The sequence below is a fragment of the Aotus nancymaae genome, unplaced genomic scaffold, assembly GCF_030222135.1.
Source record: "Aotus nancymaae isolate 86718 unplaced genomic scaffold, 86718_ANA_hifiasm-v0.15.2.pri h1tg000053l, whole genome shotgun sequence".
Taxonomy (NCBI): Eukaryota; Metazoa; Chordata; class Mammalia; order Primates; family Aotidae; genus Aotus; species Aotus nancymaae.
The window spans coordinates 3,283,648-3,309,681 of NW_026988467.1; the positions used below are offsets into that span (position 1 = coordinate 3,283,648).

General features: G+C 54.3%; 1 protein-coding gene across 5 annotated transcripts in view; it reads left to right on the forward strand.

The window, feature by feature from the left end:
* KCNAB2 (potassium voltage-gated channel subfamily A regulatory beta subunit 2) overlaps window positions 1–26,034 on the forward strand; it is a 113,654-nt gene that overhangs the window by 53,705 nt on the left and 33,915 nt on the right. The window contains exon 1 of one of the 5 annotated variants that reach the window (XM_064363166.1): window positions 7,264–7,496. The exons of the other annotated variants lie outside the window; for them this stretch is intronic. Coding sequence (XP_064219236.1) covers window positions 7,279–7,496 — 218 coding nt within the window. The 5' untranslated portion in view covers window positions 7,264–7,278. Of the gene's footprint in view, window positions 1–7,263; window positions 7,497–26,034 lie in introns of those variants that run through there. 5 annotated transcript variants of the gene reach the window in all.

Consider the following 26,034-nt stretch of genomic DNA (forward strand, 5'->3'; position numbering starts at 1 on the left):
GTCTCATGAACCAGCCCAAAGTCAAGGGGCTGGAAACATATTGCCCCCCACCAGTGGGAGGAGCTATAAAGTCGCACAGCAAAGGGCATGGATGCAGAGAGGGGTGAAGGATTGGGAGCAATGCTTCCATGCACCCCAGGTCTCAAATCACTCTAATGATCTCCAGAAGGCAAAGCACGTCATGGGAGAAGCCCAAAGAGCCTCTGGGGTCTGAGGAAGGAGTGGCCACAGCCAGCCGAGAGCCAGGAAGGCTTCGTGGAGAAGGCAGCGTGGGCTTGATCTGAACCTTGAAGTTTGGGCAGGATTCAACACAGAGACTGGGAAGCACATTCCCGTAGATACAACAGCCTGAGCCCCAGCTCAGAGGTGTCCACAGAGAACAGGAAGTGACAGTTACCCAGCCCGGGCCATCAGGGACATGATGGAGAACGAGGAGAGGCAGACTATAGAGGTGGATGTTGATGGGGGGCCTCAAATGCCAAGGGACGGGGCTTGGATGCATTCAGAGGGCACTGGGGAGCCATCTGTGGTGTTTGAGCAGGGCAGGGGTCAGAGACCTGCTCTGGGAAGGAAGCCTGGTAGCAGGAAGTAAGACGAGAGAGAGGCGGATGCAAGGAGACTGATGCCCAGGCAAGGTGCAGAAGGGCTGAGCTACAGGAACCGCAGAGAGAATGAAGGGGTGCAGGATCCGAGAAAAGGACATCGCAACCACGGGGCTGGCCGCTGATGGGCAGGCGCTGAGACAGAGAGGGCCAGAGAGGAGCAGCAGACCCAGGGAAAGAGAGGGCCTCTTTCAGAGCACATTAGGCTGCAGGCCACCACCCAGCAGTGAGGTGCAGGCCACCCCGACCAGGGTGACGTGAGGCACTCACAGAGTAGGCTTGGGCCTTTGGGGACAATCCATCCAATTCAATCGCCAAGCCCTTCCCAGCCAGTCCCCCGCAGCCGGACACCTCTGGACTCCGCGTCCTCTCCCAGCCTCCCACTTCATCTACCTTTCACCCTGCATCTACGGCGCTGATTTCCTGTCCCCACCTTCCCCCATGGCAGCCACCACTCTTTGCTCATTTGTCATGGGGGAGATAGTTCCACTTCCATTCAAAATCCCACATTCATTGGTTCGCTTTCTCAGCCAGAAGATGATATCCTGCTGGGACTTTGCTGGCATCCTGTGATACACAGTGACCCTAGGGGTTGTGACCCTGTGGTTGCGACTCAGCACTTAGCCTCATCCCAGAGCTCAGCCTTGTTTGGCGTGGTCTCAAAGTATTTCCCAAACGCCAGGTCAGGACATGTGCTGTGGTGAAGGGCTCCTGTGTCCCTGCCTGGAGTGAGTGGCAGTGTGGCGTCCAAATAGCAGGTTCTGGGGCCCTCCTGCCATGTATAGTACTGGCAGTATCAGATATGCCAATCTGGGGTACGCCCTAGCGAGGAGAGGAGGAGTGTCCGCATGAGCTGAGCAGTAGCCTCTGCAGACGCCCTTGGGCTGTGGGTGGTGGTCCCATACCACGAAGCCCCCAGCTCCCCTGCTGCACAGTTTAGAATTGAGTAGGGTGCAGAAGCTGCAGGCTCTGTGTCCCACACTCAAGTACCGAAGAGCAAGGCCTGTCCCTTTTTACCTGTGGGCCCAAGGCTTTGTGTTTCTGGCACTTGGGGATGGTGGAGGCAGCAAGGGTAGGCCTGAGGGACTGGCAGGACCCCCACCTTGGCCTGCACCCCAACCCTGCGCACCAGGAGTGCGTCTTGCCAGGTTGGGGACTAGCAGGACCCCCCGCCTTCGGTTGCACCCCAACTCTGCACACCGGGAGTGGGTCTTGCCAGCTTGGGGGACTAGCAGGACCCCCTGCCTTGGGCTGCACCCCAACCCTGTGCACCAGGAGTGGGTCTTGCCAGGTTGGGGGACTAGCAGGACCCCCCACCTTGGGCTGTACCCCAACCCTGTGCACCAGGAGTGGGTCTTGCCAGGTTGGGGGACTAGCAGGACCCCCCGCCTTGGGCTGTACCCCAACCCTGCACACCAGGAGTGGGCCTTGCCAGGTTGCAGCACGGAACTGCACTTTCCGAGCTTTTAGGGGAAGAGGCGCTCGTGAATAATTCAGCCTCTTTCGCTGAGATGAAAACGCCCTAATAGAACTAATGGACTCGCTGCCTCAAAACTCGACTCTGGTGGGACTCATCTCATTCACCAATTGCTTCTGACGTCCTGCAGTGACACTCCCTAATGAAAAAGCTGCCGTGCCAGATCCTTAGAGCATCTGGTGATCCCTAATAAACTAGACTGTGGTCTTTTTAACAAGCAGACGCCCCCAGGAAGGCAGGTGAGTCCTCCCTTCAGCCCTAGGACTGGATGCAGCCGCCACCTTCCTAGAGGAGGTGCCGCTTGGGGGTTCGCATCCCCAGGAATGAGAATAAGAAGAGACAATATTTTGGGGTGCTTTTGGCTAATCTGAAATTAGACCCTCTGCGTTTTTTCAAAGCAGAAGACCTCAAAAAAGAGCCAGCCCAAGGTAAACTTGGAATGACTGTGATGGATGGGGTGGTGGGTGGTGGCTTCAGCCGGGCAGCATCTCTCGCTTGAGCCTGCTTGCAGCCCAGACCTGCCCCAGGCTGGCTATTTCCCCGTCTGCTGAAGACTCAGCCATCTAGCTCCCACCTCGTTGTATTCACCGTTGATTAAGATTCAGCATTTTCCAGTTTTGCCCAGAGCGCAGTCGGGGAGGTTCGGTCTTGTCTGTGCAGGAAGCACGTGCCAAGGGAGCCGGGGGTGCTTGTTCGGGCGTCAGTTTGCTGATTGTCCTTGGGCGCAAATTCTTTTGTGTTTGCACTGATGCAATGCTGCGCGTTGTAGAGCCGCACCCCGGAATGGTAGCAGCTCCCCTTCTGTTTCCGCTTTTGAGAACTTTGGCTGGGCTCTGCTCTCTGGACAGGTGTCACCACGCAGAAGTGACGCTCAGGATTCCTTCTCAGTCTCACGATTTGTGCTTTGTTGGCTTTCAGTAAACAAAACGATTCAGAAATTCCAGGTAGAGGAGTCTGAGAGGAGGTAGTGATTCCTACTGACTTAATGAGGTCAACATCTTCCTTGCATTTTTCCGTGTCACAGTGTTAATTCACGTGAATCCCCCGGGCCTCTGATCTACAGGAATAGATCTGCACAGGGCAGGCCCAGCCCAGGAAAGAACTTGGAGGGGCCACGTAATTAGCAATGGCTATTGAGGGGGGCTCGTTTTGCTTGGTACCAGGATGGTGAGGGAGCGTCAGGGCTCAGAGACCCTCACTCTGGAAAGCAGCTGGAATCTGGGATATTTTGAATCAGGTCAGGGGTCACTGCGCTCTTGAGCTCAGGAGAAGTGGGGGTCCCGAGGCAGGCACCCAGCAGTGGGGCTGCTCCCTCCTCCCTGCAGTGTCTCACGGGGGCCCTTCATCCAGGGACCTGATGCTGTTAGAGTCACCTTCGCTGAAAACCCAGAATAGAACCCGTGTGAGAGAGTCCAGAGGAGCCGGCCTTTGTCCTCTGTTCCCGGGCACCGCTGGTAATGGGCAGAGCCTCTTGGCCTTTGGCGTGCACACATCTTTCTTCCCCTGGGGCAGCCCTCCCAGAGTCATGATCCCTCAGGACCACGGGGAGCCCCCACTGTGCAGGAGGATGCAAGTCCTGGTGTGGGAGCCCCACACACAAGAGAGGGCCACCTGCAAAGAGCCGGCGGGCCTGAGGCAGGAAGCCAGCCCCACCCCCTCCAGCTGCCGCCCGGCACTGCCAGGAAATGCCCAGGTGGAGCCCTGGTTGGCCTTTTGGAGCCTGGGCATTGGTTACTCCCACCCACATCCCCAAACTTGGCCCTCCACCGTCTTGTCGGGAAGGGAAGGTGCCATTCTCTGCGGGAGCGGGTGATTACCACCGTCTTGTCAGGAAGGTGCCATTCTCTGCGGGAGGGGGTGATTATTCACCTCTGTGTTCTCTCCCTTAAGCATTTTCTAGGGAGATTTGGCGTCTGTGTGGCTCACTCCTCTCACTCAAGCCTATGGTCACAGTTCCTTCCAACCTTCCTGCTGGGCCCTGGTGGTGGAGTTTTCTCTCCATGGCATTTATCATAATTGGTGTCATCCCACACCCCTTACAAGACCTGCTTCTGGCTGCATCACCAGCTCCCACTCGGTTGTCTAAAGCCTCACCTCACACAGCCCACAGCAGGCTGGTACAACAGGTGTCTGCTCAACCCACCTCACAGATGTGGAGGCTGAAGCTGGAAGCGGTCAAGGTACATGCCTGGGTCACGCCATGAGCAGGTGACAACCAGAGCTGCCCCTGTCCAGAAGCTGGGCACTCAGCCACCCTGTCCTCCTGCCCTAGGTCCTTGGCTGTATTTCCAGGGCCAAACCAGACCTGGGTTGCTTTTTGTGGGTAATATCTTAAAAGCTAATTGCTATTGATCTCAGCCTGGTCGGGCCAGGCAGGGAGCTTGCGCATCTGAGGCCAGTCCTGCCTTTCAGAAAGAGCCCTGCGGCTGCAGCCTGCCCGACTTGGCCTTCTTTCTAAACACAGACCTCAGGGAAGCGAGGGCTGGCCTCCATTTGCCCCACACAGGGCTGGCCGCAGGCCACACGGCCACCTCAGAAGCAGCTGCCTGCCGTGCACATGGAGGGAAGGGAGTGGCCACCAGCAGGCAGAGATGGGGAGCTAGAGCTGCTGCCTGTGGGTTCCCAGAGCCTCACTTCCTAAGATGAGCCTCTCCTGGAGTCTCTGCCCTCCAGAGTGATTGTCCCAGAAGGCAGGGCTTTCGATGCCAGGGCACCCTGCCTGCTCTAGCATCCAGAGGTCCCGCAGCCAACACCCCTCCCAGCATGGAAATGAGCAGTGGTGAATGCAAGTCCTGGCATGGGAAGCCCCCAGCAAGAGAGGCAGAGACCTGCAGACAGCCCCTGGGCCTGAGGCAGGAAGCCAGCCACGCCCTGGTTGGCCTTTTGGAGCCTGGGCCTTGGTTGCTGTTCTACAAGTATCTGACCCCCTCCTCTGTACACGAGGGGTGCTCCCATGGGCACTGAGCAGGCAGCAGTGGCAGCAGGCAGAAGGGTCCCTGCCCTTCTAGACCCAACCTTCAGGGGAGTGAATTCAGCACACCAGACAACTAGAAAGGAATCTGCCAGGTGGATGCTGGCGAGCACCATGAAAACAGTTCACAGCAGGAAAGAGGCACGTGGCATGGTGTGCATGAGGCAGAGGGTAGGATGGGAAACGCAGGACCCCCCGGGAGCCACGCCCATCAGACAGAGATGCAGGCTGGAAGCAACCAGCATGGCAGGCTGCTCAAGAACAGCTGGTTGCCGGCCTTCGGGGAGGGTGCCATCCAGCCCTGACTAGGGTGGTGAGGCCAAGGCCTGTGTGGATATTGCTTCCCATCTTCCTGCAGGGGCTCCTCAGGGGCTCTTTGCCCTCTGGTCTCTCTTTAGCTCCTCTCTGAGCCCACCTTCCCTACCTCAATTGCATGTTCATGCCACAGGCATTTGCAGGCTCCGCTCTGAGCCAGGCCTCATACTGGGCACGACAGGGCAGACATGAAGGACGGTCCCTGCAAGTAAGATACAGACAAATACCTGCAGGGAAATCTCTGTAAAAGGGGCAGCTGTGGGGCTCCTGGAGGTGGCCCCCCTCCCCGGGTGCACGTGTAGACAGAGCAGTGAAAGGTCAGCAGGCTGCTCACCCGTTCTGGAAGGACCCTGTCACATGAGGCTCATTGCAAACTCCTGCCCCTGTGGCTACTTCCTTTGGCCCCTGGAGCACACCCCAGGAAGGGCCTGGCCTGGGGCAACTCCAAGACATCTCAGCCCCCATCAAGGGCCATGCCAAAGCATCTGTACCTGCCTCAGCCCCCAGGATAGCCCTCCCAGCTCCTTCCCAGGGATAATTGGACTTTTCCTCTCTGGGCAGAAGGTGGGGACAGTGCTGGCTCCTCTCCAGCTCCCAGGCCAGGTTCCAGGATCCCAGTCTTCAGCTGACCCAGCTGAAATGGTGACTTCCCCTCTGCACCTTCTCTCCCTGGTGACAATGTCGGGCTGCAGTGCAGGCCCCGTGGGTCATGGCGAAGGCTTCGGTCAGGTGGGGTGAGGGTCACTGGACCGTGGACCTCCTTTGTATGGAGCCTGCCTCTATGTCCTCATTGCCCTGTCACAGACCCTGCAGGGTGAGGACTCACAGCCCCCTTTACTGGTCCACTCACTGTTGTGTACATGAATTAACACCAGTGGATGTGTTCTGGATACACGTTTCTCCCTTGACCTTTTAGTTGTCCACTATCTCTTAGGGCTCACTGCACGTCTATCTGTGTTGAAATGTCTCATTCTTGACAGCAGCACAAATTCCCACTATGTGGATGGACTGTCACTTAGGTAACCAGTTTCCCTACTGATGGACATTAATATTGCTTTTAGTTTATAAGAATGCACGTTCATCGTTTAGGCTATTTACCAATGGTTCTACACATAGAAATTTTGAAACTCCCCTATCCCAACTAAGCCTCTTTCCCCAGCCAACTCTCCCCTGCAACCTGCTTAAATACATTCTGCTCAGTCTTTCTATTGCAAAAAGCATGAAGCCCAAAGATACCTGCTGGTGCAGTAATGCTTTCAACAAGCAGGGATGTGTTGTATAGTATGACAACACGTTTCCTTTTACAAGGCTAGGAACAAATAGGACCTTCCCAGGTTAGGGCCACCTGGCATGCGGGGGTGAGGTGCCTTCCTGGCATAATTACAGGAGAGTTTATTTCAGCAACAGGTGTACGCTGGGCTGCTTTCCCAGGGACAGCTCTTGACCCAGTTTTATCCTGGTAACCACCTCAAGAGAGCCCTGTGGTATGGCACTGCAGTCACCACGGAACAGCAGCCCTGGTCTTCAGCGTTTGGGGGGACTCAGGCTCTGCATGCTGTCTGTGCTCCCGTTTTCGTTTGGACACTTGAGGTGCAGCTGTCCTGCCTGGAAGCCAGTTTTGCCTGTGCTTGTCTCATGGTTGCAGGGGGGCAGAGGAGGGCAGCTTAGCTGGAGTTCCCGGCAAGCACTGCTTTGCAGACTGGGAATCTCATGCCAAGAGGTGTTTGCATCCGGGGGCCAGGTCCCACTCCTAGACACCAAGGCCTTCTGGTGGCGGCACTAGTTAGAGGATGTTTCACTGCAGCTGCCCCCTGCCCCAGGCCCAGCCATCCAGCCTGGGGCATGCGGGGCATTGGCACACTGTCTAACTCATCACCGTCTGGACAGCGGCGGCTCCCAGACCAGGCAGCACCATGCTGTCCATGACGTACAGTGAGAGTCTGCGGAGCGTGAGCAGCAGGTGCCACTCTGAATGGGCCCTGCACCCCGTCCGCCAGACCGACATGCTGGAACTGCAGCGGCTGCGGGAGGTGCGGGCGGCAGCCCAGGCCAGGAACATGGAGAGCTTCCTCCGCATGCACGGCCTCTCCCTGGACGGCTGCACCGCCCAGCGCACAGGCATGAAGTATCGGTAAGGGCCGGGCAGGGGGGTGGGGTGGGAAGTCTGATTTCAGCCATATAAAAACATATAAAAGGGCCCGGCACAGTGATTCACGCCTGTAATCCCAGCACTTTGGGAGGCTGAAACAGGTAGATCACCTGAGATCAGGAGTTCGAGACCAGCCTGGCCAACATGGTGAAACCCCATCTCTACTGAAAATACAAAAATTAGCTGGACATGGTAGTACACGCCTGTAGTCCCAGCTACTCAAGAGGCTGAACAGGAGGCAGGAGTAATGTTTGAACTCAGGAAGCTGAGGTTGCAGTGAGCCGAGATCACACCACTGCACTCCAGCCTGGGTGACAGAAGCGAGGCGCTGTCTCAACAACATCAAAATGTATAAAAGAAGAAAATGAGGCCAGGCACAGTGGCTCCTGCCTGTAATCCCAACACTTTGAGAGGCCGAGGTGGGTGGATTGCTTGAGCCCAGGAGTTTGAGACCAGCCTAGGCAACATGGCAAAACCCGTCTCTACCCTAAAATATAAAGAAATTAGCTGGGCGTGGTGGCATGCACCTGTAGTCCCAGCTACTTGAGAGGTGAAGGTAGGAGAATGACCTGAGCCCAAAGACATTGAGGTTTCAGTAAGCTGTGATTGCACCACTGCATTCCAGCCTGATCAACAAAGTGAAAAGTGAGACCCTGTCTCAATAAAATTAAATAAAAAGTGCCATAATCCTATCCTATCAAAAGATAAGCCCTATTAAGAGTTTGGGGGCAGGCGTAATGGCTCACACCTGTAATCCCAGCACTTTGGGAGGTAAGCTGATCACTTGAGGTCAGGAGTTTGAGACCAGCCTGGCCAACATTGTGTAACCCCATCTCTACTAAAAATACAAAAATGAGGCAATCGTAGTGCTGTGCGCCTTTAGTCCCAGCTATTCGGGAGGCAGAGACAGGAAGATTGCTTGAACCCGGTAGACAAATGTTGCAGTGAGCTGAGATCGCACCACTGCACTCCAGCCTGGGTGAAAGAGCGAGACTCTGTCACACACAAAAAAGAGAGGTTGGTAAATTCTCCATGGGATAAAAATGTGTGGGGGGTGTTTCTCGAGGGGGAAAAAAATGTGTTTCTGGGTGTTGGAGACCCTACTCTAAATGATAGGCACCTAGGTCTGAATTTTCTTGGAACCTCCAAAGGACATTCTTTCTAGTGCTCGCGTCTTTGAATTCAGCACCTCGGACAGCGCTCTGCTAGCCACGGTTCTCTGGCTGTTTTTCTTTTATAAATCCCTGTAGATTGCAAATTGACAGCTTTATCTTCTGTGCCGCTCGGGAACAAGCCCTTGTGAGAGCCAGTCAGCCAAAGGGCACCCTCCCCACCCAGTCCTTGTAGAGTTGCCAGTTAAATTTGAATTTCAGGTAAAAAACAAATAGCTTTTTAGTATAAATGTGTTCCTTGCAATATTTGGGACATATTTATACTAAAAAGTTCCTCATTGTTTATCTGAACTTCAGATGTAACTAGGCATCCTGTGTTTCATCTGGCAACCCTAAATCTCTGGCTTCCGTCTGAGACAGGCCCCTGGGATTGTCTGCGTGCTCTCTGCAGAGTGGAGTGGAGGCCAGGACCGCTCCTTTCATGTTTTCTCCTGTGCACAGTGTGTTTGGTCCTTCAGCCCATTGTTTGAGTGTGTGGTTGTTAATTTAAAGAAACAAAACACTTCTGACTGGGCATGGTGGCTCATGCCTGTAATTCCAGCACTTTGGGAGGCCCAGGAGGGCAGATCACCTGGGCAGCTGTTCAGAACAGACTGACCAACCTGGTGAAACCCCATCTCTAAAAAAAAATAAATAAATAAACATTTTAAAAATAAAGAAAACACTTCTCCTGTGAGTCCATTAGATGGCAGAGTTTTTCAGGCTTTGTATCCTAAATCCAGCTGTTAAGGAAGGACAAAGGGTCTGCTAGTTTGGCCACAGCTGACCTCCTCATTCTGCTGGAAATTTCTTAAGAAGGAGACGCTGTGCATTCGTGAGGGGCTAGTCATTGATGCCTTTTGTTTATTCAGTAAATATTTGTTGAGAGTCTACTTGGCACCAGGCGCTGGGCCAGATCCTGGAGCTGCTGCACAAACAAAATCAACCAGGTCTCCACCCTCATGGCAGCCATGGCCTGGGGGTGGGGTGGGGGGTGCAGAGAAGCAGCGAGCACCCACGGAGACAAGTTCCAACAATGGCCACTGGCCAAGGCAGCAAAGCAGGACAATGCAATAGAGAGAGACCAAGGAGGTCGAGGGGGAGCCCTCTGAGAGAGGGGTCATCTGAAGATGTGGAGAACATTCTCTTGGAGAACATTCCAAGAGAAGAGGGGTCTGAAATGGACCCCTCTCTGTGTTTCAGGAGCTAAAAGAAGCCACCTCCAGGTGGCTGCACTGGAGGGAGGAAGGTAGAGGACACGAGGTGATGAGGCAGGGAGGGGCCAGACCCCATCCTCCAAACTCTGGGAAAATCTCAGCTCCCTCTGATGTGGACACGATTTGTGATGGAGGAGAGTTTAGTGGGTCGAATCAAGACTCACAAAATTCACATTCATCCTAAGCCTCAGAATGTGACATTAAGCTGCGTGTGGTGGCTCACGCCTATAATCCCAGCACTTTGGGAGGCAGCCTGAGTAGCATGGCGAAACCCCATCTCTAAAAACAATCAAAAAATTAGCCAGGCATAGTGATACATGCCTGTGGTTCCAGCTACACAGGAGGCTGAGGCGGGAGTATCACCTGAGCCCAGGACTTCAAGGCTGCAGTGAGCCCTGTTTGTGCCACTGCACTCCAGCCTCTGGAAAATACTCCAGAGGTATTTTCCATTTTACATCTGCCATGCAGAAAAGGGGGTGCCGTGCAGAGAGTTGCCTCTGGTCCTTTTGTCACTTGGGCATGTAAAGTTGGGGTTTTCCTTTTGATTTAGTTTTAGGAAATCAGTGGGAATTGGCAGCAGGGTGAGACTCTGTCTCAAAAAAAAAAAGTGACATTATTTGGAAACATGGTCATTGATATAATTAGTTAAGATGGGGCAATGGGGCCATATGAGATTAGAATGGACCCTAAATGCTATAATTGGTGTCCTTATAAGAAGGTTGTGTGATGACAGAGACTAGAGTGATGTGTCCGCAACCCAAGGAACTTCAAATCTTGGTGTTACCAGTGGAGGGTGTCCAGGTTCCTGGCATCTTGAACAAAGAATTGGGCAAAACGCACATACAAAGCAAGGAAAGAATGAAGCAACAAGAGCAGCCGAGTGCGGTGGCTCAAGCCTGTAATCCCCACAGTTTGGGAGGCCAAGGCAGGTGGATCACATGAGGCCAAGAGTTCAAGAGCAGCCTGAGCATCGTGGCAAAACCCCATCTCTATTTAAAACACAAAAATTAGCAGGACGCGATGGCTCACACCTGTAGTCCCAGCTGTTTGGGAGGCTAAGGCAGGAGAATCGCTTGAACCTAGGAGGCAGAGGTTGCAGTGACCCAAGATTGAATCATAGCACTCCAGCCTGGGTGACAGAGAGAGACTCGATCTCAAAAAAAAAGAGAGAGAAAGAAAGAAAAGAAAACAAAGGTACACTGCACACGATGGAAGTGGGCAAGCGGCTCAACAGCCTGGATACAGAATTTTTTGGGGGTTAAATACCTTGTAGAGGTTTCCCACTGGTTACTTGGTATGCGCCCTATGTAAATGAAGTAGTGGCCTGTGATCAGTCTGATTAGTTGCAGAAAGTGACCAATCAGAGGCTGAAGTGAAGTTACAAAGTTACACGTCTATGCAAATGAAGACTTGGCCCACGACAAGCCTGATTGGTTGCAGGAGGGGACCAATCAGAGGTATTTTCCATTTTTCATCTGTCATGCAGAAAAGGGGGTGCCGTGCAGAGAGTAGCCTCTGGTCCTTTTGTTACTTGGGCATGGAAAGTTGGGGTTTTCCTTTTGACTTAGTTCTGGGAAGTCAGCAGGAATTGGCCTTCAGTTTCCTGCCTCCAGACCCTAGTCTCCTGTCCCACCAGGAGCTGCCAGAGGCTGGAAGAAGCAGGAAAGGACACCTCAGTTCAAAGGGAGCCCTTCCCACACCTGGACTTCAGACTCCAGAAGTGGGAGAGAAGACATTTCTGTTGTTAAGCTCTCTAATTTAGGGTTCTTTGTAATGGCAGCAGCAGGGAACTAACACAGGTGGAGAGAACATATCTTTTCATTTGTCTGATGCCCCAAGGAAAATGTCCAAGCAGCCTCTGAGACACTGCAGGACCCACTGTGGAGCTGAAATGCCCTTGGAGAACTCGCTTCCTGAGGAGAGGAGGAGACCAGGAGACAAAGGCCCTTTTTTTTTTAATTGAGACAGAGTCTTGCTGTGTTGCTCAGGCTGGAGTGCAATAGCACGATCTCAGTTCACTGCAACCTCTGCCTCCCAGGTTCAAGTGATTCTCCTGCCTCAGCTTCCTGAGTAGCTGGGACTGCAGTCATGAACCAGCACACCTGGCTAATTTTTATGTTTTTAGTAGAGACAGAGTTTTGTCATGTTGATGAGGCTGGTCTCGAGCTCCTGATCTCAGGTGGTCCACCCACCTTGGCCTCCCAAAGTGCTGGGATTACAGGTGTGAGCCCCCTCACCCGACCAACAAAGGCCCTTTAGCGGTTGATGGGCCAAGGTTGTTGTTTACACTCATTGGAATGAAGTGGGGGGGGCAGGGGGTGGCCTGTGGCGAATTTCATTTTGCTGCACCCGGGCTGGCAGCAGTGGGGTGGGGGGTGCTCCGTGATTCAAACCACCAGTTATTACAGATCCTAGATAAATTTATTCTGTGGTTACCTCACCTCCATCAGCGACTGGGCTAGGCTTCCACTAAACTTGGTCTTAAATATGAATATAGAAAAGATGATACCTGGGGATAGGCGCTGGCCAGGGCAGCAAGGAACCAGCTGTGCCCTCGGCCTGGGCGTTTTGTCAGCTGAACTGAGCTGCAGCTGGTGGAGGTGACAGGGAGCATTCCTGTTACACTTCCCCATTTTTTTTTTTTTTTAGACAGAGTCTCGCTCTGTTGCCCAGGCTGGAGTGCAGTGGTGCCATCTCAGCTTACCACAACATCTGCTTCCCGGGTTCAAGCAATTCTCCTGCCTCAGCCTCTCGAGTAGCTGGGATTACAGGCGCGAGCTACCACACCTTGCTATTTTTAGTAGAAACGGGGTTTCATCATGTTAGCCAGGCTGCTCTTAAACTCCTGACCTCAAGTGATCTGCCTGCCTCCACCTCCCAAAGTGCTGAGATTACAGGCATGAGCCACCACACCCGGCTTACACTTCCCCATGTTTTAAATCGTCCTCCATTCTTGCTGTTAAAAAGAATTTTAAGGTGAATTTTTAAATCCACATAGCCCCAGTGTAAGCGTGAGGGAGCAGGTGAGGGCAGCTGGTCTAGCACCTGCTTTCCCTCCCCTGTGGATGAGTTCAGAGATGTGGCCTCAGACTCTGGCAGGCCAGAAGCTGTGGCCGGGTCCATGCCGTGCTGGCTACACACCAGCCCTGGGTTCAGCTGTGTTTTCCCTGCTCCCCGTGGTGCTGGGAGGGAACCCAGGCTCCCCACAAGGCTCCATGTGGCCCTAGCTCTCCTCCTGGATTTCAACCCAGACCCCTCTGTCTCCCCGTCAGGAGGCTCTGGATGCCGCCCCTTCTTTCTGTATCTCCAAGGGGAACTCATTCCCTCTGCAGGGCCCTCTCACTTTCTATTCCCTCTGCCTGGAGGGTGCATCCGCAGACATGGCTGGTTCCTTCCCATCATCACATCTAAGCTTGGTCCCCAGAGAGACTGTCCCAGGCACCCCCTCTAAACAAGCACTTCAAAGCCCGTCTCCTGCGTGAGTTATCTCCTCACCTCTCCTCCATCTCGGTTGCCTCGCTCTTTGCCCATCTGCACTGCTTTAAGGTCAGAGCTTTGCCTGTGCCCCGGCAGCCAGGACGCCCCCAGCCTCTGTGAGTATAGGTCGGAAGGTGCTTCGTGGTCTTGGTCTTTTTTTTTTTTTTTTTTAAGATGGGGTTTCACCATGTTGGTCAGGCTGGTCTTGAACTCCCGACCTCAGGTGATCCACCCGCCTTGGCCTCCAGCGTGGTCTTGGTCTTAATCCACTTCAAAAGCACATGTCTCGTTCTGGCTGCGTCCTTGACAGTGGGAAGACAAGACTGACTGGGAGCTGGTCTGAGGCTCTCTCTACAGTTCAGGGAGCCTCTGCAGTCCTTGGGCACTGACCCTTGGTCATGAACTTCCTGGCAGGGCAGGAGTCCTGATTTCCTGTGCTTTCTGACTCTAGACCCCAGGCTCTTGCCACAGGCTAAGGTTCACCAGGAAGTACTTGGTTGGTTGCCAGGTTCATTGAGCAGACTGTAGTTGCTCAGTTAAGCATAGGCCATCACTTCCAGTGGGGCCAGCCAGGAAGACCTCCTGGAAGAGCTGGGAATCCCCGTGTGTCTTAAAGGACAGGCGAGAAGGAGGGCACTGAGGGTAGGAGGAGGGGCAGGAGAAAAACAGCAGAGGCCAGAGAGGGTTGGCGGATTAACCTGCCTACAAGGCCAAGTCCATCCTGGGAAAGAGGGGTCTCCAAGGGACCGGGTCTGTCTTGGGAAAGATCCTGTTGGACTTTCCTGAGGCTGCTGTAACAAACTAGGTGGTTTACAACAACACAAGTTGCTTTTTCCTGGTTCTGGGAGCCACAAGTCCAGCGTCCAGGCGCGGCAGGGCCATACTTCCTCTGAAGGCCCCAGAGAGGGTCCTTTTTGCCTCCTGCAGTTTCTGGTGGTGCTGGCGGTCCTGGGCATTCCTCAGCTTGTGGCCACATCGCTCGTCTCTGCCTCTGCCCTCCCATGGCCATTTTCCCTCTGTGAACCTCTGTCTCCAGATCTCTCTCTCCTTATACAAACACCAGTCATGGCCAGGCACAGTGGCTCATGCTGGTAATCCCAGCACCTTAGGAGGATGAAGCGAGTAGATCGCTTGAGCCCAGGGATTCAAGGCCAGCCTGGGCAATGTGGCAAAACTCCAACTCTACAAAAAATGCAAAAATTAGCTGGGCCTGGTGGCATGTGCCTATGATCCCAGCTACTCAGGAGGCTGATGTGAGAGGATCACTGAACCCAGGAGGCAGAGGCTGCAGTGAGCCGAAATTGCGCCGCTGGCATTCCAACCTGGGTGACAGAACAAGACCCTGCCTCAAAAGCAAAAAGTAAAAACCCAGTCATTGGATTGAAGGCCTACCCTAAGCCAGGACCGTCCCATCTTAACTTGATGACATTTGCAAAGACCTTGTTTCCAAATGGCCACACTCACACGCATCAGAAATTCTGATCTCAACTGTCTTTTGGGGACACATTTTGACCTGCCACAGGCCCCAAGGATTGACTCAGCACCTTGAACCTGCAGGAACATCCCTGAGTGTCCTGGGAGGAACTCAGGCCCCCACCAGCCACCTGTGTGACCACAGACAAGTCCCCCGGCCTCTCCGCAACTCGGTTTCCTTACCTGGAAAGTGGAGACCATGGTCCCCACATCACAATTGTCCTGAGGACTAACTAAGATGGTGACGTAACTCAAAGCTCCAGGCTGGGCTCCTTGAAGAGAAATGCAGGCCCTTCCCCTCCCTGGGAAAGGGACCTTCCCACCCAGCAGTCGTTGTCCAGGCATCTGAACCGTCCTCCATCTGTCCGTCTTGGGGTCTCATTCGTGCACCTAGTTGCACTTAGAGATGCAGTTCAGGGCCGCGCAGACAGGGGGCAGAGGCATCAGGAAGGGACAGGAGGGAGGGAGGCAAGCAGCCAGTCATTCTGGAAGAGCTGCAAGGCCAGAGGCAGGGGCTGGGAGAAAGCCAGCTGGCAGGCCCGGGGCTCTCCATAAGGGCCTGTCCAGGACCATAGCTGGCAGCTGTGTGGGACCTGTGTCGGGACCGGGATGGCTTCTGCTGGCAGTGGGCACCACACTGGAGACTTGGTGGTCATAGTCATCCCAGGCCTGGGAACAGCATCTGTCTGCAGCCCCAGCTCCCCTGAAGGGACAGAACAGCCTTTCCCTCTCCACAGGGCTGCTGAAGGAGGAGTGGGAGGAAAGGCAGAGACCCAAACACCTGCCCTGGTCACCTTGTAACCGCTTCACGATGTCCTCGGCGTTTCTGAAGCTGGCCTGACCACAGGAATCACGGGATGCACCTGCTTCTCATGTTTCTTGTTTTGTTTTGTTTTGAGACAGGCTCTTGCTCTGTGGCCCAGCCTGGAGTGCAGTGGTGCAGTCACAGCTCATTGCAGCCTCAACCTCCCGGGCTCAAGTAATCCTCCAGTCTCAGCCTCCCTACTAGCTGGGACCACAGGCACACACCACCACAACCGGCTAATTTTTGTACTTTTTGTAGAGATGAGTCTCGCTAGGTTACCCAGGCTAGCCCGGAACCCCTGGGCTCAAGCAATCTACCCACCTTGGCTTCCAAAGTGCTGGGATTCTAGGAGTGGGCCACTGTGCCCAGCCATACCTGTCACAGTACAGATCACCAGGCCCCTGCCTGGAGGTTTGGGGCATCTGCCTGCCCCGAGACGCTCTTCGGACCAGCAAGGACAGGGAGCACCACCCATTGCTGGTGCCGTGGTCATTGTTACTGGTTTGTTATGTCTCAAAGGGTTGCTTCTGAGGACGGAAGGAGGAAAGGAAGGAGAGGTGCTCACTTGGGGCTGGCACAGTTGCATGGGAAACGGCAGCAACTCAGAACGGAGCCGGCCGACTCACAGCTGCCGGCCGCCTTCCCCTGTCAGCGCTCCTAGAGTTGGAAGTGAGTGGGGCAGTGGGGCCGTGAGGTCCTGCTGAGCAAGAGGAAGGAGAAGGAACTTACACGGCTTTGCAGACCATGTAAAGCCAGTTCCCGGGGAGCCCACACACGGCCTGCAGGAGAACTTGTAGCATCACCTGCCGCTTCAAGCTGTGACCCCAGCACAGTCCATTCAGCCCGACCACAGAATGGGCCCCGCCGGTGGGACGTACGCTCTGGGCAAGGTCCATGGGAGCTCACGTCCCGTCACCAGTCCTGTGGCCTCTTCCTTCCCTCAGCCTCCCACTGTCCCTCTGTGTCGAGTCCCCCAGCATCTGACAAGGCCAGCGGGTCATCCTACTCCAGACACAGAACCTGCCTCTGCCTCACAGGCTCCCACCCTCTGCCCTCCTGCCGCTGCTCTCAGGAGAAGGACATTCTTGGAATTCCGCATGGAGCCCAGCTTCTCCCTGGAGCCCTTCCACACTTCCTGGCACCACTGACCCGCTCTCCTGCTGGCCGACTTGGCCTTGAACATGGGTGGCTCAGGCCTTTCCCAGGGACCCTTGCTTCATGTCTCAGCTGAAGGTAGCCACACTCACAGCACTTAGCCCCTGTGGGGTCTTCAGCTCTTACTCTCCTGGTGGACCCCTCCTCCAGGAAGGCCACCAGCCTTGCTTCCCTTTGTTCTTACAAACTGCTCCATTGGGGCAACCCCTTAACTGTTCAGCATCTGCTGCCCTTCTTTGGGCAAGAAGCCACCTTTGGATGCAAACCACGCTCCATTCAGCATGGCTGAGGCGATCTCTGCAGGCTGCAGAACCTCAGCCTCACTTTGAGAGGAGCTGCTGAAGGCTGTGCTTTTGAAAGCCATATCTAAAACCTTCTCCAGGCCCTGAGGCCTCCACAGGCCTAGTTGAGTATATAGAAGGGCATTCGCCCCTCCCACTGTGAGCCGTTTCCATTATGGGGGAGGAACTGGCTAGACCGGCTTTCCTGCCTCTCCAGGCCTGAGCGGGAGGAGTGGACCCCAGGCCCTGAGCCGGAAGCCTCCTCTACAGGGATGCGGTCTGTGGTGCACTCCAGGGACGCACCACAGAGCTTTTAATTGGGGATGGCCACCCTCCGATGAATCACAGCGGGAGCTAGCTGCTTCATCTTATCCACAGCAGGTACCAGAGAGGCAGAAAAAGAAACAGAAATCTGTTGTAAGTTGAAGTCAACCAGCCACACTCAGTGCCTCTGACCGAAGCCTGATAGAAGTCACCCAGCACATGGCCGGGCGTGGCTCATGCCTGTAATCCCAGCACTTTGGGAGGCCAAGACAGGTGGATCACTTGAAGTCAGGAGTTCGAGACCAACCTGACCAACATGGTGAAACCCCATATCTAGTAAAAATACAAAAAATTAGCTGGGCATGGTGGTGCACGCCTGTAATCCCAGCTGCTCAGGAAGCTGAAGCAGGAGAATCGCTTGAACTCGAGGTGGAGGTTGCAGTGAGCCGAGATTGTGCCACTGTACTTCAGCCTGGGTGGCAGAGCAAGACTTTGTCTCAAAAAAAAAAAAGAAAAGAAAAAAGAAGTCAACCAGCACATGTCTGGATCTCACCCTCGTCCCCACTTAGATGCATCTGCAAGGAGAGGCCCTTTAGGAGGACATTTAACTGTACAAAGCTGAGGTCACGGTTGTGAGCTTTTAGCTTTCCCACTCTTGTCTAATCCTTTCTAAGAATATTGAAAGTCTCAACCCCTGTTTTAATTTTTGTGTTTGTTTTTTGTGTTGTTTTGAGACAGGGTCTCATTCCTGTTGCCCAGACTGGAGTGCAGTGGTGTGATCATGGCTCACTGCAGCCTTGACCTCTCGGGCTCAGGTGATCCTCCCATCTCCCCAGTAGCTGTGATCACAGGTGCACACCACCACACCGGCTAACTTTAAACATTTTTGGTAGAGGTGGGGTTTGGTCATGTTGCCCAGGCTGGTCTCGAACTCCTGGGCTCAAGCAATCCACCAACCTCGGCCTCCCAAAGTGCTGGGATTATAGATGTGAGCCACCATGCCTGGCCTTAACCCTCTTTTGGACAGGTGGAAAATTCTAGAGTCCGGCCAGCCTCTGAAACCCACCAGGCTCCTGCCCACCTTCTCTGAGTAGCAGTTCCCTGTGAGCACAGCACATTTGTCCCGTTTCCAGGGAGCTCTGAGTTCAGCTATTCATCCCATTGTCCCACAGCCCTGGCTTAGCAGGAGTGAGTGCCAGGTTTCTAAACAGGACCCTCTGGGAGGGGTCCACAGGGGTCAGAGGTGCTTCCTGCACCTCGATGAGAACTTGTACACACCTGAGCACCTCCTGGAGGCCATTCAGTGCATCTCCTTCCTGGGTGGGAGGGGTTTTCAACACCAAGGGCTGCTTGCTGGGAGGTGGTTTTTTCTGGAAGGGCCCCCTCTCTACCTCCCAGTTTCTGTCCCCTCACATGAATGTCCCCAGCTTCCCTTGTCTGGACGATGTTAACAGGGAGATGCCATCCCAGATTCTGGTTGATACAGAGCAGGCTCCCTCAACCTCGGCACCACTGACACTTGGGCTGGTGCTGGTGCTGGTGTTGGTGCTGGAGAATTCTGTCATGGGGCAGAATCTGTGGCCTCTCTGTACCACCCCTTGCCCAGTTATGGCCACCAAAAATGCCTCCCTACACTGTCTAGTGTTCCCTGGGGAATAAAACCCCTCCGAGTGACACCCAGTGATACAGAGTTATCATCTATGCCACCAATTTTCATAGATTCTAATGTAATATAATGTGCATAATGCAAAAATTACATGAATTCTTTTTAAAATCACCCCCCACCCCACCTTATTCTAAAAAGGATTGTAGGTGACATCCTTAAATTAATCTGCTACCATGAAACTTTTTAAATAAATAATAGCAAATAGGAGGAAAATTGAAAACAAGGGTAGGTTAGTAAAATAAATCGGTGGTAAAAATAAAATACCAAATTCACCCACTAGAAAACCGGGCGGTGACTGGTGAGAGCTATGTGTTTCATTCAGACTTTCCAGCAAAGAAGAAACCCACTGATTGCTGAGAAGTCCAGTGTCCCTAAAATTTCTCCCTTGGGTTCTCAAAAAAGCTCAGTGTGAACTAGGAAGCACCATTCCCCCAGTAAGTGGACATTCGTCTGGCAGTTATCTCGGTCCCTTAGTATCATATCATAAGGAACATAAGTTTGTCTTTCCCAGGTTCATTGATCCAATATTTATTTAAGGTTTTTGGGCACATGACATGGTGCTGGACAGTGGAGACACCAAGATGACCACAGGCAAGCTGCTCCCCACCCCCGGTGTCCCTGGGAAGAATGTGGTCAGCAGCGCTCAGAGAAGGGAGGGGTTCCTCGTGCCGGGGGTCTGGCTTCACAGCACACACACTGTCTGAGCTGATGTCAGAGCGACTCTAGGTTCAAAGGCAGAGAAACAAAAAGGACACTTCCACAAGGAACAGCAGGAACAGAGGCCCCGAGGGTTTTCAGGCAAGTGACTTTTTTGGGGGGGAGGAGAGCAGCTTTATTATAATTCACATGCCATAAAATGCGTTTAATGTGTGCAATTCAGGCATTTTCATGTATTCACAGAGCTGTGCAAACAATGCCACAATTTTAGGATATTTTCATCACCCCCAAAAAAGAAGCCCTATAACCTTCAGCTCCCACTCCCCGTTCCCACCCCCTGCAACCACCAAGCTTTCTGACTCTGGATTCACCTGTTCTGGGTATTTCGTGTAAATGGAATCATATGCATTCTTTCATGAGCATCTAACTTAGCGTCGTGTTTTCAGGGTTCATCTATAGGTAGCCTGTGTCAGCACCTCCCTTTTTATGGCTGAATAGTACTTCATTGTCTGGAGAGACTGCATTCCGTCTCTCCATTTGTCAGTCGATGGGCGTTTGGGTTGTTTCCGGTTTTTGGCTATTGTGAATAATACTGCTGTGGACATTTGTGTTGAAGTTTTTGTGTGGGCGTATGTTTTCAGTTCTTTGAGGACATAGCTAGCAGGGGGTTTGCTGGGTCATGTGGTGAAGCCGATGACATTTTACGCTGTGGTGACTAAAAGTCTTATGAGTCTCACTTATTAACTCTGTGCTGCTTAAAGTGCACCACTGGGGTACGAACACCCCTGGGGAGTAGTAAGATCCCAGCCACTGTGGGATCCGATGGTTTGCCAGAGCACAGAGAATGTGTAAGGAAGAGGTAGAGGGTTTCCGCATCTCACTGGGCCAGCAGGCTCGAAGCTCTTGGTAGAAACACCACCTTCCAGGTTGGGCCACAGAGCTGCTGATTCCATAGGTCTGGGTGGGGAGGGGCACGCCCAGGACTCTGCCTTTGTAATAAGCTCCCCTGACGTGATCAGATGTTGAACAACCCTGCCCTTGACAGTGAGCAGGTGCCTCATGGTACACAGTAGGCACCCAGAGGCTCTTTGAACAAATCGATGTGATCCTTTTTACAAACAGGGAAGGGGGTTGTTTAAAAATTCTGAGATGGTCTGAGCAAGTTCCATCTTGGCCCTGGCTCTGCACATTTAGGGGAAGTAGGGATGCTAAGATCTGCTGCCGCTCACACCCTATAAAGAGCTTCCAAGTAGGGAGAAGGGTAGGGGGCAAAGACTTAACCTGAGCCCTAGATAGGGGCCAAGGGTGGAGTGGTAGCTGTCTGTGCCTCTTCAGCAGCCTGTGAGCTGCCCGGAGGCCAGGGCTGTTGCCTTTGAGTCCTGGAGTCCAGCCTCAAGTGGGGGCTGGGCTGTGCACAGGATTGCCTATTCCCTGTCACCCCACCACCTTCCAGTGCTCTTAGCACCTCCTGGCAGGACAGGAGGGGCCCAGAAAGCAGTTCTGGCCAGGGCTCACCTGGAGGGTGTGAGGGGAGTAATTGGGGTCAGAGGGCAGAGCCAGCCCCTCTGGATGCTGAAGAGGATAAAGTGGGGCAGGGGCTACATTCATTCAACCACTCACTCATTGCTTGCAGAATATGTATTGAGTGTCTGCTGTAAGCTGAGTTTTACTGGGAGTGTTGGAACCTCTCTGTCCCTTTGACCCCCGGGTTTCCTTCCTTGGGCCATCTGTTTCGTTATCATCAAGACACAATGGTTTCTTCTCCACATTTCTGGTGATGTTGCTTCTCCTTGCGCCAGTTCCCAGTGGATACCCCACTCTCCGGAGTGAGAACCCCAAGCAGGTGCCGCTGGGCATGCGCGGAGCGGGCCTTGCCTCACTTGGAGCTGGGTGCCTACAAGCTCAGCTGTCCAGCCCGTGGTGTCCATCCTGGCTGCAGCGCCTGCCCAGGCCTCAGGCCAGTCCTGGCCCGGCAGCTGTCAGCTCGGAGCAGCCAGCGACGGCCTCGGGGGGCCAGCCAGGGCAGGCATCTTGTGCATCCTGCTTCATTAATAATGAATGACCAGACGCTGCCCGCACCTCTCCTGGGTCGCCTCATTGACTTGATAGAAGCCTCAGCCACCCACAGCGCGCAGAGCCAGGAACTGGATTCCAGGCTCCCTCAGAGAGACTCAAGAAGCCGGGATAAGCAGCTGCTCCTCAAGACCCCCTGAGCCGCTGCCCCGGGGGACCAGTCACTGCGGCCCTGTACAGCCCCCACGCCATCACCTCCAGCTCAGCGAGCCACGAGGACGCGCCGGAGGGAGCCCTCCCTTCTCCCATCCGAGGAAGGCAGCTGTGCTCATCACCTGTCACTCATCATCAGGAGTAACTCGCAGCCCTGCCCTGCCCAACACTTTTGGAGACCGTTGGGCTAAGGACTTGGGCAGCCAGAGCTGGACGAGGGTGGGGACAGAGGAAGGACCTGCAGAGACGAGAGATGTGAGGGGGAGAAAATGCGTGTCCCCAACCTGCAGCCGCTCTTCAGGCAGGTCTTCTCTACCTGGGGTCTGGAAATGTGACTCCCTCCCCTCGGAGCTGTGCCGACTTCTTCCCCACTGCTGCCTTTGGAAATCCTCACTCCCGAAGGAACCCCTGCAGCTTCCTTGCCTTCTGGATAAAGTCTCATCGTGGTCAGGGGAGAAGAGTTTCTAGGGGGCAGATGGTTCCTGAGCCCAAGGGGACCAGGGACGCAGCCAGGATCTGAGTGCCCGGCCTCAGCATGCAGGTGTCCTTCGTGTGCTCGGAGCACAGCCTCAAGGGCCGGGGCCCTGAGGAACGGCTGGGCCGACCGGCAGCCAGCAGCCCCAGCCTGGGCACCCGAGGCCGCTTCCGCGCCGTGGCTATGGTGGCCCGGAGCCTGGGACAGCTGTCGGCGCAGAGCCTCCCATGTGCCGGGGACGCCAGCGTGAAGCCACACGGGATGAAACATAGGTACGAGGGTGCACAGCTTTGCAGGGTGGGGGGCTGACCTCCCGGCCTCCTCACCTTCCCAGCTTTTCACTTTCGAGAGCCCATAAAATCTGCAAATCTCCGTTGGTCAGACTTGGGCAGTTTGTGCTGAGGACCAGGAGGGGCTGTGCTTCGTGCTCGGTGGATGGTGAGAGATAACGTTGAGAATCTGACCAAGTTCCTTTCTTCCCAGTTCAGCGGGTGATGGTGAGGGCACCGTCTTCCTTCCTTCTGCCGCTGTTTTCTTTCTGAGGGTCGTGAACAATAGCCAAGCCGCCAATGCTCCTTTTCCTGGGGAACCCTGAGGCGTGGGCCACAGAGCTCCCAACACCCTCCTGCCCTCCCCGGGCTGCATGGGTCCTACAAGATGTCCTGGGGGTGGTCTGATATCTTTACCAGCAGGCCACTGTGACAAATGGGTGTTAGAGAGTGAGGGGCTATGGGGTGAACCCTGTGATGGAATGAATCTTCCCTCCTCGATCTGAGCCAAGCCCAGGGCCCAATTCCTCTAGCAGGCAGGACTTGCTCCAGTAGGCACAGGCAGCCAGGCTGCATCTGGAGTTTCCTGATGGTCAGCCCAGGAGCTCTGCTTCCCTCCACCTGGGCTCAGCCCCCACCTGGCTGCAGGCGCTGTATGTGGGGAGGTTGCTGAGCCCTCAGGTCAGGAGCAGGGCCTCCCTACCCTTCCCTGCTGGGACCTTTCTCACAGGCTGGGTGAATGTGCCCAGGAGAGAAAAGAGAGGGTCCCGGTTTTGTACAAAGGATCCCTGGAGCAGGGTTGTGGGGCACCCTTCTGGGGACCGGCCTTCCTCACTCCCCATGTAAGTCTCTGAGTCCAGAGCCCTGAATGCTTCCAGAACCATCCTCCAGGGATAAAGGAAGTCTTCACAACATGTGGTCTGCATAAGCTAGCAAAGGTGTTAGCTCTCTGGTTCCGCAGTTTCCTGGGAAGATTTTCCCAAAACGGGAAACGAACTGGGGACAACTCTGCTGTTCAGTGACCTGAAATAGGAGTGCAGGCCGCCAGCCTCAGAAAGGGACATGAATTGTGCATTTTTGCATTTGGGACTTTTCTGGGTTAACAGCTGGTATTGGTGCCAACCTGAAAGGCATTGCGAGTCCATCCTGATGCCTGACCTGTGTGGCTTAAACCTATCCAGAACCAGTGCCTGAGAGTGGGCTTCGTGAGAAAACCGTGTCATCTAAGCCAGCCCTTCCCGGAGGTGAATTCTGGGGTGACTCTGGGGTTTTGCACACACAGTCGTGTCTCTTCCTTCCCTGTGTCCTGGGAGGGCTGGATGTGCTTTAATGAACTTCTAGGTGAAAGTGTTTGTCCCATCCTCTAGGCTTAACAAGGACAGTCCAGAATGGAATTCTCTATTCTAGAAGCTCTGGAGTTTACATCTTTTGTTAAGTAGGGATCAAAAGCTAGGATTAGGGCCAGGTGAGGTGGCTTACACCTGTAATCCCAACACTTTGGGAGACTGAAGTGGGCGGATCACTTTAGGTCAGGAGTTCAAGACCAGCCTGGCCAACATAGTGAAACGCAATCTCTACCAAAAAAATACAAAAATAAGCTGGGTATGGTGGCGTGCATCTGTAGTCCCAACTACTCGGGAGGCTGAGGTGGGAGGATTACTTGAACTCGGGAGGCAGAGGTTGCAATGAGCCAAGATTATGCCACTGCACTCCAGCCTGGGTGACAGAATGAGAGCCTGTCTCAAAAAAAAAACATAAATAAAGGTAGGAGTAAACCGAACATGTATCGTATAGTTTTTGGTTTAGATAATTGTTGCCTTCTGCTACTTTTATGTCAGTCCTAGGATCTCAAAGGAGTTAAAAGCGGGACTGTTTCTAAACATAAGGGACCGTGTAATTGGAAAGTGTGGCTGTTAACACTGTTTTCTTCCTAAAACTCATTGAGGAGTGGATCTCACAGAGGGTGAGTGCTCACGATCCCCATGTGTGCTTATGTACGCATGCACAGACGTGTACAGAGCCTCCCTGCGTGGCAGACAGGGCAGTGAAGGTGGGTGTTTGTTGGGCTGGTGGGTTTGCGGTCTGAGGACCTGAGTTCAAATCCTAGCCCTAGCACTCTGAGTGAGGGACCCCATCTCTCCAATGGAGTTGCAAACAGAGCCTTATACTTGGCCAGACCTGGGAGCCTTCCTTGCTGCCTTCACATGCAAGAGGTGGGTTCATAGCCTTGTGGGATGAGGTGCGGTTTCACAGGGGCTGAGATGGGCCTTGGAATCCAAAGCCTGCCCCATCAGGCACCCCGCCCCACGCCTCTCCCATCTGGCTCATGCGGAACCTGCCTAGTGAGTTGCTGCACAGGGACTGTCCCAGGGCCACAGCCAGGGTGTAGGTAGCCAGCAGCAGGGACTGAGCAGGGGCCTGATCCCAGCCTCCCTGTGACTCTGACCGCCTCCTTGGGAAGCTGGCCCTTCCCAGTGGTGTGCTCCAGGCACAGCTGTCCAGTGACACGCACAGTCCACAGGTATTAGGGAACTAACGGTGCATGGCCAGTACCAGGGGCACATTCCTGCCCAAGGGCCCAAGCCATGCTCACTGTGGGGTGGCAGGAGCCCAAGCCACACTGAGCAGGTAAATAAGGGAGGGGTCAGTGCTTAGTCCTGAGAGTCTGACTCCAGGGCCTGGGCTTCTCACCCCTGAATTACTCCCTAAGATCAACCCAGACAGGCACTCCCTGGACCCTGCCACTGCCAGCTCCAATTGGAAGACAAGGACTGGAAGCGCAGCCTGTCCTTAGGGGGCCTGGAATCTGGGAGCAGCGTGGGCGTGCAAACAGACGGTGACTGCACGGAGCCGACAGGCCAGTCGGGCACTAACAGGAGCATCCCGCCTGCCCTCCTCCCAGACGAGCTCGCCGGGGCCATGCTGCTTACCCTTCACCTCATCACAGCTTTGTCCTCTGCCCAGGTGGCTCCACTGAAAGGCCCCAAACTCCTCTTTTTAGAAGGACCTGTCATTTTCCGGAGCCTTCTGGCTCTGGCCCTTCCCACATCTGAAGTGCAGTGTTTGGGGGTGCACAGCGTCCGAGGTCCCCACAGTGAGCATCGGCGCTCCCCCTCGGCAGAGTTCTGTCTGTGAGTCCTCACTGGGCGTTTTCCAGACCGGGAGAGACATGAGGGAAATTCACGAAGACCAACAGTGTTTGGGTTTTGAGATGCTGACCAGCTGCTTCATTAGGATGTCAAGTTTTAATGATGGGGAGGAAATCTGTAGGAAATGGCTTCTGTGTCTGGGAAGTTTCCAGTGCAGCAGGCAGCGGCCCCATCCAGACCCGGCTGAAACGTGTGCTCCCCACCCCCACGCAGTAGCCTCGAGTATAAAGCGTTCAGCCTGGAGGTGCCCTGTCC